This window comes from Malurus melanocephalus, unplaced genomic scaffold, assembly GCF_030028575.1.
Source record: "Malurus melanocephalus ecotype Western Australia unplaced genomic scaffold, MMel_1.1 scaffold_61, whole genome shotgun sequence".
NCBI lineage: Eukaryota > Metazoa > Chordata > Aves > Passeriformes > Maluridae > Malurus > Malurus melanocephalus.
In genome coordinates this window covers 1,381,351-1,397,051 of record NW_026623293.1, presented here as the reverse complement: position 1 = coordinate 1,397,051, position 15,701 = coordinate 1,381,351, and the positions used below count along the sequence as shown (strand labels likewise).

At 35.3% G+C, this 15,701-nt stretch overlaps 1 protein-coding gene across 7 annotated transcripts in view; it reads right to left on the bottom strand.

The window, feature by feature from the left end:
* Positions 1-3,836: 3,836 nt before the first annotated feature.
* DOCK9 (dedicator of cytokinesis 9) overlaps positions 3,837-15,701 on the bottom strand; it is a 110,386-nt gene continuing 98,521 nt past the window's right edge. For all 7 annotated transcript variants that reach the window (XM_057366187.1, XM_057366189.1, XM_057366191.1 and 4 more), the window contains 8 exons: positions 13,460-13,582; positions 12,998-13,111; positions 11,348-11,494; positions 10,349-10,559; positions 9,444-9,634; positions 8,307-8,407; positions 7,965-8,103; positions 3,837-5,068 (listed from right to left, as the gene is read on the bottom strand). In XM_057366187.1, the coding sequence (XP_057222170.1) occupies positions 4,946-5,068; positions 7,965-8,103; positions 8,307-8,407; positions 9,444-9,634; positions 10,349-10,559; positions 11,348-11,494; positions 12,998-13,111; positions 13,460-13,582 (1,149 nt within the window). In that variant the 3' untranslated portion in view covers positions 3,837-4,945. The remainder of the gene's footprint in view (positions 5,069-7,964; positions 8,104-8,306; positions 8,408-9,443; positions 9,635-10,348; positions 10,560-11,347; positions 11,495-12,997; positions 13,112-13,459; positions 13,583-15,701) is intronic.

Below are 15,701 nucleotides of genomic sequence, written 5' to 3'. Positions count from 1 at the left end.
CATTAAATGAAACACAGCTCTGGACTTGTCTCTCCTCAAGCAATATTCAGGGAGTTTTGAGAACTATGAAATGAACAACGAATTGAACAGTTTTGCTTAACTAAGATTCTTTTCTTACAATTATCTGTGYGTCCTTGGGAACTTTTTATCTCTTCTTTTTACAGTCCATGCCRCGGAAAAAGATTAGGTTACTTACCAGCTCTGTCACAAGTTTCACTTCCATTTTGGTGCTAATAATGTTGACTGGAGCAAAATAATGCAGTCACTTCCTGTTCAGATTTCTTCCAGGCTTCAGAATCCTTTTTTTTCTTTTTTAAGCATTAAATGCCAACTCAWATTTATTTATTCAGTAGCTACCAGAATCTTCTTGTATTTAGTCTTATAACTGTTCTAGACTCATGGACATCTGCTTTCGCTCATACACTTGGAAAAAAATCTAATGTGTTATTCAATTAATTTGAAAACTACATTTGTGTAAAGCTGCTTAAACCTTATACCAATTCTTAAAATATTAAATTGAAATGAAACTAATTTAAAAGAATATTTATTTTGAGAGATGAGTGGGTTTTGAAGACCTCAGTTGCACAATGTTCACAATTTTCATGTTGCCCATCTTTATTTGGCACATCAAACTTCCACATTTTTGGGAGTCAGATATGAGAGTGACAAACAAAGATTATACAGCACTACCTACGAAAACCAGAATCCTGAGAAGCTACACTTGCTGCTCAGGTATCTGGGGTCAGTGAATCTCACAGGACAGAGAGACACACACACACACACACACACACAAAAAAGTTGGAAGGATTCACAGTGAAAGATTATTTACCTAAATCCCTTCAGCCTCCTCTTTGTGTCTTTCCAGCTAATCTTTAATCGCACAATCCAAACAGCAAAGCAGAACCGTGCAGCTAGAAAAACTCTCAGTGCTTTTTGCATCATTTACAACATGCAGCAGTCAGACAAGGTGTAGCATTCCCAAGGTATTTCACTAATATCAATCACACTTTGTTTAGGCAGAAAAAAAAATGTTGTACGTTTTGCATAGAGAGAAGAAATGACAAAACTCCWCCTTAATTAGAAAATACCAGGAAAAAACACCCTAATATCTACTACAGTTAACTTGAAATGGATACACTGCCTAGTCACTAGATATAATTTAAATTAATTATTTGTGTCAAAAGATATTTAGAGTCTAAATGGATTTTAAATAATTAAWTATATGTTCACTATAATACTTAAGAAAGGAAAAAAAAMCCCATAAAAATATTTTAARGATGTTAAAATAGTCACTTYTGCAAATATCATARAAACAATTGAAGTTTTTTATTATTTGCCAAACCTTTCTTTTTTATTCTCCCCAAGAACCTCCAGGACGCCTAGCCTGAGCACAATTAAACACAAATTTTTTCAGTYCATGAAAAACCACAGAACAGCAGTCTTCATAAACTTTACGAGCTAACTTTCATGACAGACAGTGACTCAGATGTCTCCTTTATAATGATGTCTTCTCATAAAGAAATCAAAGATAAAACAAGCTGGGTATAAGAAAAAARCCTTGCTTGACTTACTAGACTAAGTGTTGTAATTACGAGCCAGGTCCATCTAAATACAAAGTTTTATTTTAAATAATTCCATTTACTTAGATATTACTTAAAACAATATTTATAACACTTTTTTCACATCAGCTCTGGAAGAGTGCTAAGTTATGTTTCTGCCATGGCAAAGGCATCCTTTTTTTTTTTTTTTTTTTTTTTTTTATTCAAATATTGATCACTTAAAGATCCTGCACTTGTTCAGTGGTGAAGTCCTGGACTGCCCATATTCTCCCACATGCCTTGCTACTCATGATAATACTGCCTCAGGACATACCCCTATGTGACATTCTTGAATTAACCTTAGGAAAAGCTGGAAAAATATGTTTGAAACATCTCCCAGTAGGGATATTTTAGTTACCAAAGGGTATTCAAGATTGTAAAGAGTTACTGTAAAAGGGACATCTACCCCAGAGGAAAAGGGGAAGGTGCCATTCTTTGTTTCATCCACCAGTTGGTTCTTGGAGAAGAGAAAATGTGTAATTGTTCATTGTCTTCATGAGACAGTTCCCAAAGTGCAGGGAAGGCAACAATGCAGGGCCCAAATACCAGATTAGGCTCAAGGCCAATGCTTTTATCACGTTCTCCCAGGCAAAACACAACCAAATGATGCACTGCAAATCAGGCCTTTAACAAGCTCTCAAATTTGATGTACAGAAAAAAAATTAGGGAGCATGTTAGTGATTAGATAAACGAACGCTGTGAACAAGTAAATCAACACCGTGACCAACAACTGCCAAACAGATAATTACTATCAGCTCCCCTAACACGCTGTGGTCAAATCTGTTATCTCAAACCCTTCAAGCCTGACACTGGGTGCCAAAACAGAATGGTTGTGATTTAAATTCACCCAGCTGCTCAATCAATCACCCCTCTGCAGCATGGTAGGGGACAGAATCAGAGGAGTAACAGTGAGAACCCTGAGCTGCCAACACTGTTTGCAGCAGAAATCCAAAACACAGCCCCACACCASCTATTGTGAAGAAAATGAACTCTAATCCAAACCCTCAGAGAGCCCAAATCTTTATAAATAAATTTAACCATACTTAATTTACATGTTACAGAAGTAACAACAGAGAAGGGAACCTGGTACAGAAGGAATTATGCGGGAGGGGAACCCCCACAATTCTTATCTTAGTATATATAAAGCCAAAACAGTAGAGGGTGTGTTCCCTCATATAAATACATCACATGAGATTAAGTCTACAGACACTTGATTTATAGAGTTGAATATGTGTTAATCATTAATGATATTTAACCCCGTGTAAACCTACAGCAATGCTTTGTCAGCTAGTCTGCTGTTTTTCATAGGCCAGTTTTCAGCAAAACACACATATATTTACATGTGTATATATAAATACACAGACACACACACATAGATACATATTCAATTCTGAATACATCCTACATTTATAGGTGAGTTAGCAGATACATCTTCATCAAACTGAGGTCTCAGTGCAAAAGGCAAACTGTCAGTTCTGTTCCCAGGGAAAAGTGGATAAAGTTAGAAAAAGTGAGGCAATTGAAAGAAGCCACCGTGATGTACACAATTTCTATTAATACACAGATACAGAGGTCTTCCCAAACAGCAGAACAGCTTTACAGGATATATTCTCAAAATGATGAAATACCTTTTGAGTTAGATGTTCCTACATCCATTTCCACAGACAAACAAAAGTGTGAAGCATTTAGGGCAGAGAAGAAAAGGGAAATGCCTCTTAACACAGCATTACAAGTTCACTGTCTAGAAGCATATGATTTTTTTACTCTTTAAGGAAAAGAATTTTAAACAACCAGAAATTTTGTTCTAGCACATAATTATAAAAGCAGAGTATATCCAGCATTTCACTGCCAGGATGAGCTGTTTTGGAAAACCCTTTGATGAGTAATGGCAACATATGTGTTTCAYGCTGTGCTACAAAAAATGACACTAAACCTTATGTCATAAGGAAAAGATGATTTCCACTGTCARGTGATGAAAAGTTTTGAAGACTTCCCAATATTAACTGCTCTGGTGAATAACAACCTCTAGTTACAGTGAATGTGATGGACTCGAAACTGATGTCTTAACTAATAATGTAATTCCCTGGATTGACACGAAATATGAAATAAGCCCTACAAGTGTCTGCATCTCATCTCACGTGCAGGTTGCAAAAAGCCTTTTTTTTTTTTAATCAAGATTTCGTTTTTTCCCAAATGTCAGGGATAAATCWAAAATAAAAAAAACGGAGCACACAGTGAGAAAAGTAACTACCTTTTTCCTTTTAATATAGATGTAGTACAGAATGTTTAATTACAGCAGGACAGTGCTTCCAGTTAAATAAAATTAAAAACCTTTATTTTCCCCAAATATAAAATTACTAAATTAATGTCTTAAAAGAATAAGAATATGGAAAAAGYTTTAAATTATACCACCATTTACCACAGTAACCATGATTACCAATTACATACTCCATTGCTTTGGCAAAAAAGGTTTTTCTTTTAATAACTGCATATAAACCTAACATAGCAAAGACTGTATACATCTTTATATTGCACTTATTTATATACAGAGATAAATGAACTGTAAAGTCTGCATATACTTGGAATGAGCAAATTTTCAAAACAAACTGAAAGCAGAATGGTAAGAGCTGGTATGAATATTAAAAAAATGCTTAGAAATGTAATACATTTATGTACAGACTGTACGGACTGTATTAACAAACAATATGTACATAACAATTTACTACTATTGATATTTTAGTATAACTCAGTGTTCATTAATACAGACCTTTGGTTGTATTTAGTTCTTCAGTAAGATCTAAGCTCGCATACCTCCAAAAWGCAACAAGGTATAAAATAAAGCACAACAATTTGCCAAATGGTACAAAAACTACTATTGTCAGTTCCATTAAACCCCAAAAACTAGTGTCTCTGTCTAGCCCCAAAATAGTTCTTGTACTTGGAATCTCTATGTGCCATACACAAAAAGAACACCTGAATGTTACATATCTGCAAAATTACATCCCACAACACTTTTTTTTTTGTAATGTGCAATTCATTTTAATAATACTTTCTAATGAAAAACAGAAGCTAACTTCAACTTTATAATTTTCCAACACGCACTTCTGCAATGACATTGTGAACACTTTTAAATTTTACCAGCAAGATTAAAAAATATATGTGCGCCTCCCTTACTCTAAAAGACTATTACCAGTAACTGCTACTTGCTAAGTGTGCTCAGACATTCGTATGAACTACGCAGTTTGCACGTGCCCAACATTTAGCTTCAAGGTCAACCTGAGTTTGCACACAATGAAGCAAATCCACAAACTTGAAAAGAAACAAACATACTTTCCTTTACAAAACAATCATGCAACTGAAGAAGAACTGGGCATCCCATGAACCGTTGTGCTTGTCGGAGTCCCACTTATGGCGTTGAAAATGTGTATCGAGTTGGGCATGACACTGGCCTTTTCTTCCACCGGAGTAATCTTAAAACGAAAGACACATTTTTACCAAAGYGTTACAAAATGGCATAAGCACATCTAAAGCAGATAACCAGTTTCATGATGCGCTGCTTATCAACTCAAGCACTTCTTCAACTGCACAAAACTTTTTGATGATGGTTACTCTTTTCAGCCATCATCTCCTAGATTTAGGAGAAGTTATTTCTCCAATATCCATTCTCCTAATTTAGTATTATACTCTCCTCTGCAGAGGAAGCTTGGACAGCTTCTCTTACTTCTCCTGTTAACTTTCAAAAGGAGTTTCATAGTGACAACAAGCTCACTTCTTGCCCTTTTTTGGTTTTTCTATTTTGATTTAGAGGTACGATTTAAACATTTTTAATGAAAAGCTATTGAAGCACCAAAAAATACTTCATTCTTAACAGCAATAAACAAATTGATGCTAAAAATAGAAATACCATTGAAAAAAGGAGTTATATAAAGATTAGCCAAACTAAGAGAACAGAAGTAGAGAAAACTAATTACCATCCCATCTGATCATATTGGCAAGCAGCAGAGGGGAAAAAAAGAAAAATCTGTTAAGATTCTTTTATGCATTTTTATAACAATTTTTTTGCAGWTGTTAAGACCTTGCAGTGCTACATTACAGCAAATAGTTTATTCAGTGATGTAAAGCTCTTTTTCCCAAAGCAGCAATAGGCAGATACTTAAAGGTGACATTTTTAATGATTTACATGAAGAGCTTCATGTTTCTAAGCCTGAGTTATCAGTCTAACTGAAAAAAAAAACCAAACAGAACAAAGCAAAACCACCAACATTGCATGTTTTAATTATATACAACTAATTACATTTGTATAAAAAAACCACAGTGGTAGGCTAATAGTACATGTTACTGCAATCACTGCTGTACTTCCATATTCTGTTCACAGTATCTTATGGATATTCATTGTTTGTCTTAATGTAAATCAAGAGAAGAAGGGGCAAYATGATTTACTCATGATGTTTCAGAAGATGCTTTTTCTTTTCATCAATCTTTGGAAACTCATGTACTCCAGTGTTTTTCAAACATCTAAATCTTGCACTGAGCTCAAAGTATGTTTTTATTGTGCACAAATTTCCATTATATTCCTTTACTTTTTGCTATGCAAGGGGAATGTTAATCTTGTATTTATCATTAAATTCTTTGACCAAAACACTTGCTTCTCCCTTCCAAAGGGGTATTCTGTACTGCTGTCTAATTCTTTCATGTATCTTGTTCATCTCAATCAGCTTTCCAACCAGTTATTCCCCATTCTAAACCCTCCTCTGCTTATCAATAAATCACACTGAAATACAGTCAAACTGTCCCACTTTTGTGAGCTAAGCAAACTCTTTACCTGTTCCACAAATCTTTCAAAAATATTTTCTGCTACTACTGTTTTTTATTAAAAAGACACATCCAACCACATAATTCTGGAAAAATAGTACCACTTCTTGAAGCTTTGGTTCACAATGTTCTCTACCACTGTTATTTAAAAATAGTTAGTTTTGTCATAAGCCCTTCTCTGTGACAGGATATCAAAATAGGAGAATGAGAATAAAGCCAATGTGCTTCATCATATTTATATCGTATCACAGAGCTAATCAGAACACAGTACCTGAGAAACCACATCAGAAAATAATGGAAAGCAAGAAAGTGTGTGAAGTGAACTTTGGACAAGTGGCTTATTTATGAATAGAAAAAAGTTGCCATAAAAAGTTTTGGATACCATCTAAGCAAAGGTAGAATAAGAGCAAATCTCTCTTAGATAAGCCTGAAGAAAAGCTATTATACCACCAAGCTCACTAGATTTTTGAGTAAGTATTTATTGGATAATAACAGARTAATTTAGAGATGTCAAAAAAGAGTAAATGGATAAAGCCATTGCACAATTAAAGGATGCAATCCTGAAAAAATAAAGCTGGAATATTAGCAGAGTGTTTAAATGTCAGATAGGCTGAATGCCTCAGGTAGGTATCAAGTTTGATTTTTTTCTGTACAGTTTGATTTTTCAGTAGAGCCTACAGGTTTTCTGTGTGGACAAGAGAAACAGAGAACACCTCCTCGTATTGACAGGTTGTGTAGGTTAGGATTCATTGGTTCCTAGACTGAGAAAAGTTTCTATTATGGTCATGCATCTAAGGGAGTCYCAAAGACCTGTGTATTTGAAAGGTAAAATGTTATCAGAAAACACAGGTGTTTCTCGTGGGCCAGAAATGCAAATCCCAAGAACTTAAGAGGGTTAAGAATCACGGACCATTCTAGGGTTCTGGAAAAAGGTTATACAAGTAATGGTGGATGAAAGAAAAGGAGCCTGAAGTGATGAATATGATGAATAAAAATGTCAGGAAGGCAGGAATTAAGCACTAAACCTCAGGTCTTCCTGTCCTCCTGGAAATAACATTATTGTCTTTGAAGTCAGGAGGCATTTCTACCATGGAACCCAGATGCAAGGGTTGAGTGATACATCTCCAAACTCCACGAGAGTTCTGGTTTTCCTTCCCCCATATTTCTAGCTTGTCAGTATTAGACTTCCCCGAAGAAAATGTATTGGAATACCTCTTGAAAGATGTTTAACTCTTCATTGCAAAAGTAATTGTTTATACCTCCAAAACCTAACGACAAAGGGCTAAGCTTGCTGATCATATATACTAATTTCATTATGTTTGTTTTATCTTTATTGTAGTCTCCCTTGCCCATAAAAAACCAGGCTGGTGCCAAGAAAATTTACAAACAAAAAAAAAAATGAAGGTCTGCAATTTCATGACAGACTTACACACCAACCGAAAGGAAAAATATAAACAATGCTCTGTGTAAAGCCCTACATACATCCTCCCTGCTGTTTTCACATTACAGTTACATTCTGAATAATAGAATGTATAACTTAATTTCAGCACATACCTGTTCATGCATTATTTCAGAAAGCTCTTTTGCCATTTCCCTGTAGTTGGCCTTCATTTCTTCTTGATATTCCAACTGATCTTCCTTTATCAGTCGTTCGTTTAYACCCAGAGCATGCCCACAGGCTTCAACAAATTGCCTGATTTAGAGAAAATAAGGAAGTTCTCAAACAGAAATCCAAAAGATTGATTTAAAATGTCAGCTTAAAGTATGTTTTTAATGAATTAGAACACTGTTAAAGTTAAAAGTTTCAAAAAAACCTTTTATGAGTCTTGAAAAAAGGTAAATTTTTTTCTTTCCTCTCCCCCATCCCCAAGAAATCCCAAACTCTCCACACCATACCTRAAAACTTCTTTTAGCAGCTTTACTTTATTGTCTGGATATCTTTTGGTGTTAGTGTCATCTAAGAAAGCTCTTGCATATGCTAATGGACCAGCATTAACCTAAAAAGAAAGACAATTAAAAACAATCAGATATCTGATATACTGTGTTAGCAATAACAGGTGCTGCAGGTGTTTATTGGATTTGATTTTCTTATGAGAATACCTTGATTTCAAAAAAGCTGGACTTACAAAACAAGAAAACAGCAAGAGCTGGAACATAAGAGCAGAAGAGCTCTGTCCAGTGCTATGAACCTGTCCTGGCASAAAGAAACCACTTTGGTGATGTGGCAAAGCAAGTGCAGATATTGCCAATCTGCTGTCTCTGTCTATTAAATTAGGGTGGGAAAATGAGCTAAACCTACTACTGTTTGGTCTGCTTATCTATTGAAAACAGTTTTCCAAGCTGAGAATTATTCTGGAACTTTGATTTGGTCCTTTTCCCTTTTATGCTGAATATGACAACTGYTCATGTCAGATGACTGTGTTAACAGTTCTTCTGTTCTTAATCAATTTTAAATAATAGAGCAGCACTTTTGTCATTGCATTTTTAAAAGGATTCTTACCATATTGGTTTGTACATGTACACCTGCTTCAGGTACCCTATTTTGGTGAAGCTGATGGTTTCWTTATACATTCCAGCTCTTGCTTGCCTTAGGCAAAAAGACATGTGGTGCAAGATTTTCTATTACTACCTTCCCCCTATGGATTATCACTCTCTTTATCTCCATAGGGTTCTTACAAAAATATCCTGGACCTACTGTGGGCAGACCCACAGCTAGGCAAAATATGTTAATTTATCCTCATGTCCATCCATTACCTCTCATCAGTTTCAGCTTTACACTAAAATCTGGTGGGGCTTGGAACACAACAAATTGCAGAGGTGAATCTTAATTCTTTTGTGTAACTATCTCTGATCAATTGTTTACATGAAATACTTCTATGACTTTTCCTATTCAGGAAATAACTGCAGACAGGGAGCATAATTCTAATTTAGGACACGCTTGAACATACAGAACAGAAACTAATTATAAAATGCTCCTTATATAACTTTTCAAGGACAGAAGCAAATAAAACAGCTGCACAGTGAAGGTCTTACCTGAACACTGACACTTCCCTGAAGCTTCAGCTGCAATTTGATCATATCTACTTCAGCTGAAGAGCAAAGCTGCCTAAGTTCTGCAACTTTTTTACTCATTTCATCAATGGCTACTTCAATTGGGTTTAAATCAGTGTGGTGCTGGTACATCACCGGAATGCGCTTTTTCACATATGGGAAACAATGTATAGCTGTGGAAAGAAACAAGTTAAACACAGTTAGGGAAAGATCCCTTAGTAAGGTGTGCTTTGAGAGAATCTWAACGCTAAAATCTCATTTTGATGTAATTAGTTGCCCAATTTAATAACTTACATAATTAGAAGTACTGCCAAATGGACAGAGAAGCTAAACTGCAATGTAAATACGGACTGCTTTACATGCATTACAGCAAAGGAAGACCACTGTAATTACTGCTACTAATTACCACCAAGAAATGAACCATTGGAACTTCATTCATATGAGAACTGTGAAAAGAATTGCTTATTATTCACATACCTCAAAGAAGAAAATAATCAAAAATAGCAAAGCTGTATATCCTACTTCCTCACAAGTACTGGTTATGGACAGCTAACAATACAGAGTCACTTACTTGCTTTCACAACTAGATTAATATAGACACTCATATTTAACAAAGACAAAACACTAAACAGTCTTTTTCTAAGACCAAGAAAAGCTAGACTCCAGATTTACAATTCTATAAGCTTAAGGGAAAAAAAGATAATAATATTGAGGACTCCCCATTGAAGAAATAAATCTGAAAAACCTAGTTATGGCTAAAAATATGAAAAGGATTTTAGCTGATGGAGGACTTAATCAGGTGAAATGGAAAAAAAACAACCCATACAGAACAGAATTAAAGCATCTGAACTAATGTTTCCAGTCAAAGCATTTCATTCCATCAGTACCTGTTAAAATAGTCCGTCGCTTACACTGCTCTTCTACTCCTCCTTGTCTTTTACCACCTTGGGTAAAAGGCATCTCAAACATAAAGCGACGAATGTTGTGAGTCCTTTCAAAATCTGTTTTTCTTTCTTGCAACTCCTTTTCTTCAAAGTATGGAACTACATGTGTCACTTGAATATATGCATATTTTGAATCTAAATCCTTAGGATTTACCTTAAAAACAGGACCAAAAAAAAAATCAAACAGCAACATTGTGAATAAAGTGGATCTAATAGTATCCAGACAACTTCAAGAAATTAAATTTGGTCTCTTACACTATAAATTATTGAAAACACAGGAAATGCTTATGTTTTCACAGGGATTTCCTGCATTCAGTTTTTAACTATCAGGAARMAAGACAGCTAGATGCATTACAGCATGTTGTGAATTTTTTTGTTAATTTTGGTTTGTTGGGTTTTGGTTTTTTTTTGAACCGCTCTTGATTGTGGAACCCAGCCCTTGTATCAAGTCCTACTCTCCTTTTAAAGTTCCAACATTTAAACACTCACCACTGCTGCACTTCAAGGCCAAAAAGCACAGAAATTTTTGAATCAAGGATTAAAAAGGATCCTTATTCAGGAACAAAAACATTAAGGAAATTATAATAAGAGGAAATCACCATAAAGTCTGAAGCTGAGGTGTGGAAAAGGGAAAAGCTTCCAAAGAATGACTGCATATGAATGGACAAGAAATACAGCTGAAGTTAATACAGAATATGATCATAATCCAAATTTGTTCTAAAATACAATTAATGTTCTAAGAGGTAACACTACAGAAATTAGGCTTTTCGGTTCTACTAAAAGGCATACTTAGTAGGAGGTAATGTTCCTCTTATGCCTTTCAAACAGTAGAGTTTTTARACATGGATGTTTGTGTGCCAAATGAGTAACAGACAGTTGATCCCACAGTATTTCAAGTGAGAGCAATATATTAGAATTTTTTAGAGAGAATAAAGATCATACTTTGCCAGAATCCTGAATCATTTTGACGTTTTCAGCTCCAAATTTGTCGGAGTAGAGTTTCTGGAGCCTTTGGGAAATTTCTGAAAGCGGCGTGAGTTTAGGTTCTTTATAGATATACTCCTTTCCATCTTCATCCTCAAAGAAACCCTGCAAAAAATGAAGTAATCAAAATCTTGGGGAAAAAAAAACATTTAGGGCAATGACTAATATGGACATAATGTGTATGGTTCAAAGGAAATATAAACATTTAACATTAGTATTCAAGCAAACATAAATAGACAGAAATTAAAATCTAAGTAAAAGGTTTCCTAAGAGAATAAAAAAACAACAGAAAAATGTAATTCTCTACTACAACATGAGTGAAAGATAATGGAAACATTTTAAAAGTTTGTAGCAATTCTATGGTGTGCCAAGCCTTTGAGATAAGTTTCCTTCACTTTTATTTAAAAGTGAACTTGCAGCACTGTTTCACTCACCAGAACTGGAAGTCTTGCCCAACAGGACTATCTGATTCACAAGTGACTATTTTTGGCAATAGCTTATATTGAAAATAATCTGAAAATTTTCCTTAGGTAGCAACAAAAAATTAATTCCAGAAAATTGATTCCAGAAATTTAATTATGCAAAAATCTTAACTTTAGGTTGCACTGTTAGTATATACTTCTTTATTTTATTACGTATAGCACCAGTTTTAAACCACAACTAAATGCACAACAGATTACATGGAAAGTGAAACAGTTCGTTGGTTTAAAACAACAAGCCATGTCTGAGTTCATGTTTGAAACCAGAAAAAAAATATTTTTCTCATAAACGAAACAGACAAAATAGAAAAGCACAACATATCATGTATAAACACAGGCTAGATTGACAAAAATACCCACACCAAACTAAGGTGAAATGCAGTAGWTTGTACTGCATTGCTTGCTTTTGTAAGCGTTTACTGTAATTACCTCAACATCTGTTTCACTGTCTGTAAACTGGTATTGCTATAAAGTTATAAAAGACAACAGAATACATGTAAAGTTATACTGCTCAGAGTATTTTACAATTCTCCATGCTCAGCTGAACAATTAAGCAACTGGGCTATGCACRTAGAGAGTGTATTATTTGATACTGCGTGATACCATAGGGATACAGAGGCATTCTAGACACGTACCAGAGGATGTGAAGCTGCCCCATACACAGCCAGAACTTTGGTTTGAAGCATGCAATACTGATGCATAGAAAGGAGTGATCYGTTCTCTAAATGGAGCTTGATGTTACTTTTTGACTTGCAATGGCTATTAATGCATACCCATCTAAGAAGCAGCCTTGCAAACCACACTGTAGCACTACAGACATTAAGTCAATACATTGCTAGGAACTGATGTTACAGAAAACTTACCGCCGCCTTAAGGTAGTAAACAAAAAAAAAAAAGAAAAAGGAAAAAAGGCAAAAAATTTACTGAGGGAAGTAATAAGAATTTTACTGGATTTGATGAAAGTTTTAAAATAAATTACTGATGGCATTTCTTTATTTCTTACAGAACACATTCCTTGTGCTTTTTATGTCACRGTATCAATACAGTTGATGAAACAGAAAACCTTGTAAAATGAAATCAGGCTTTTCTTACAGCATTAAGGAGACGAGTGAAAGTAAGTAACACTCACTTGTCCAAAGAATGCTACCCTGAAATAAGTTCCCAGCAGCCTCTTGCCYGTGTGCATAACTTCTGTAACTTTACTGTAAGCTCGGTGAAGGGTGTCATATAAGTGAGCAAGCCTCTAAAAGTAAAAGAAAACAACAATGAGGTAGAAGAACAAAGCAGAACTTTTCTATCTCAACATAAAAAATGATGCCCTTGTAGCTCTTAACAACTGAAAATGTTCTTTTATTGAGTGGTAGTATTAGGTTTAACACTTGTACTAGAATGACAATATGTAAGACTAATTTGTACTTATTTAAAGAAAAAAAATGAACTATTTAAAATTAAACACAAAACATTTCAACACATTCAAATTTTGGTTACTATTTTAAAGTGCTTGYTCTGTAATGTCCAATGCATCATGCAGTTAGACTTGAAAATTCACGATTTTTTTCTTGCTCAAATTTAATTATGATGAGTTAAGTACCTCAAAATCTCTCCGTTTTTCATAAATGGGRATTATAAGTTTATATATATCAGCAATGAGTTCATAGCGCTCTGCCTTCCAGAGTCCATCAGCACACTGCTCCAGCAATTCCATCAGCACATCCTAGATTTGGATACACATTTGAAAGCATAAAACAATTTAGTAGTTATCAAAAGCAGAGCAAATAATTATACCAAAGTTCTTTTCAGTGAAAAGGGAAATCTCACCTCAAAACAGCATTATCTACATGTAGTTATTGTGGCAATCAAAAATTGCTAAAAGGAAGCAAAACAAGACTGAATGGTCTGAGTGTTCACACGTACTCCTTGTATTTGCCACAAACTGTATATTTCTTTTAGAACCTCTTGATACCTTCCTGTACCATTCTTGCTTCACATTGGTGAGGGCAGAARCTGCAACAGACTCCCTTCACACTCAGAAGCTGCTCTATTCCACTCCCTTCCTCCCTCTGGCAGAGCACTAAGTCAGTAAAAAGACATCACTAAGAAAATGAACTTTTAATACTGACAGCAAAAAGACTAAAAAATAGTACCTTAACCAGTGCTGTGACAGACCTTAAATTTCCCTCCTTTTTCTCAGTCTTTATGGGGCTGTACAGACTCCCCACTATTTCCATCCTCAGCAGCCAAGTGGTGAGAGCTGACAGTGTYACTGCTGGAGCAGAGGAGTGTCCACAAACACTGTTTTATGACACAAGCCCTAATTCAAACACCAGAGGGCATCCAGATGCAGCAAAGCAATAAAATTTTGTTTACAAAAGGGAAAGAACAAAAAGAGCAGCTTCAAGCGGGAGACTTGATAGTAAGGAACAAAAGAGCACAACATTTCTGAGCCACCTGCCCCAGCTTACCCATGCTCCTGGGAAGAATTATTTTCCATATAACMCATCAGTTTCCCTGGAAACCTGGGAGAACGGCCTCTTACTCTTTAACAATGCACTTCTTGAAAAAGCCTGATTCTTCTACTAGTCACTTTAGCTTTAGGAGMCAGACTTTTTCAGTTTCTTGATACCTGTCTTGAGTTTTGGGGGTCAGTGCTGGACACAAGGTTAGAGATTGGTTTCCATAAATGTCAAGTTAAAAGGGGAAAGCCCCCCTTCCCTCTTCTTGACTCAACCCTCTCTAGCCTTTATTTCCACAAAACCACATCGATGATTCCCATTCAACTTGTCCACTGGAACTTTCAAGTCTTTCTACAGAGCTGCTGCTAAGCTCCCACTGAGATTTTCTGCTATTTTTTTTTTTTTTTTTTGCAGGTGCAAGGCTTTGCTCTTGTCTTTGTATGGCCTTGAGAGGGCACTATGCTCCTGTGAAGCCACTTCATTCACCCATCTGGAAGTTAGGATAATGCCTCTCAGGGAATGTCACAGGCAAGCAACTGTTTTGATGGAAGCAGCCTTGTTAAAAAGGAAAATCCCAAACTAAATTTTGTTTTTTTATCTGGTTAGCTTAGGTAACCCTGRCTTCAGAGAGAATTCTTTTAAAGTGAGAACTAAATTGACTAATTAAGAAGAATTTTTATAAACTGGAAAATATGAAACATGTTTTGGCCCTTTTAGAAGCCTGAAGGGATTCTCTCTGATCCTCCAATACTTGTAAATGCTCCTTTGGAGATTTAATTCTAAAATAACTGGCAAACAGGGAATCTCAAGTTTTAAGGAAGAAATTTCACATGGCTTGTGTTAYCATGTATAGGAAGAATTCCCATAATTTTGCTAAGTAGTAATAAAATAAAGCTTGAAAGATGTTTCTGCTTTTTTACTTCTGTACCCAATCAATCTGTCATACAGTTTTTTTCTCAGACAATACAGTTCTGCTTCCATATGAACATGCTGAGGAAACACTCAATATATGAATCTGTTCCTAGTCCTTGAAGAACTGGACTAACTGTTTTGGAGCACTTCTGTCAAATACTAATAATCATATTTATCCATGATTTTTAGTCTGCTAAAGCAAAACAGTTCTTCCCTATTGTTACTCATTATTGTATCATTACTTGTCCCCTTTTATTGTTTCTTCCATGTTTCAGATAACTTTCAGAAGTTATCTTAAAAATGGTAACATTTTCCAATATTTAGTTAGAGTACTACGTGGTTAAGTTTAGAAAGGGTTGCATGCAGGAAAAATATTAAATTTGGCTTGGTTTGAACCCTCTGCAAGCTCTACAGGTTTATAATTTCACTCTTGGCTTACTTCCGTTCCACGGAAATACTGAGAGATGG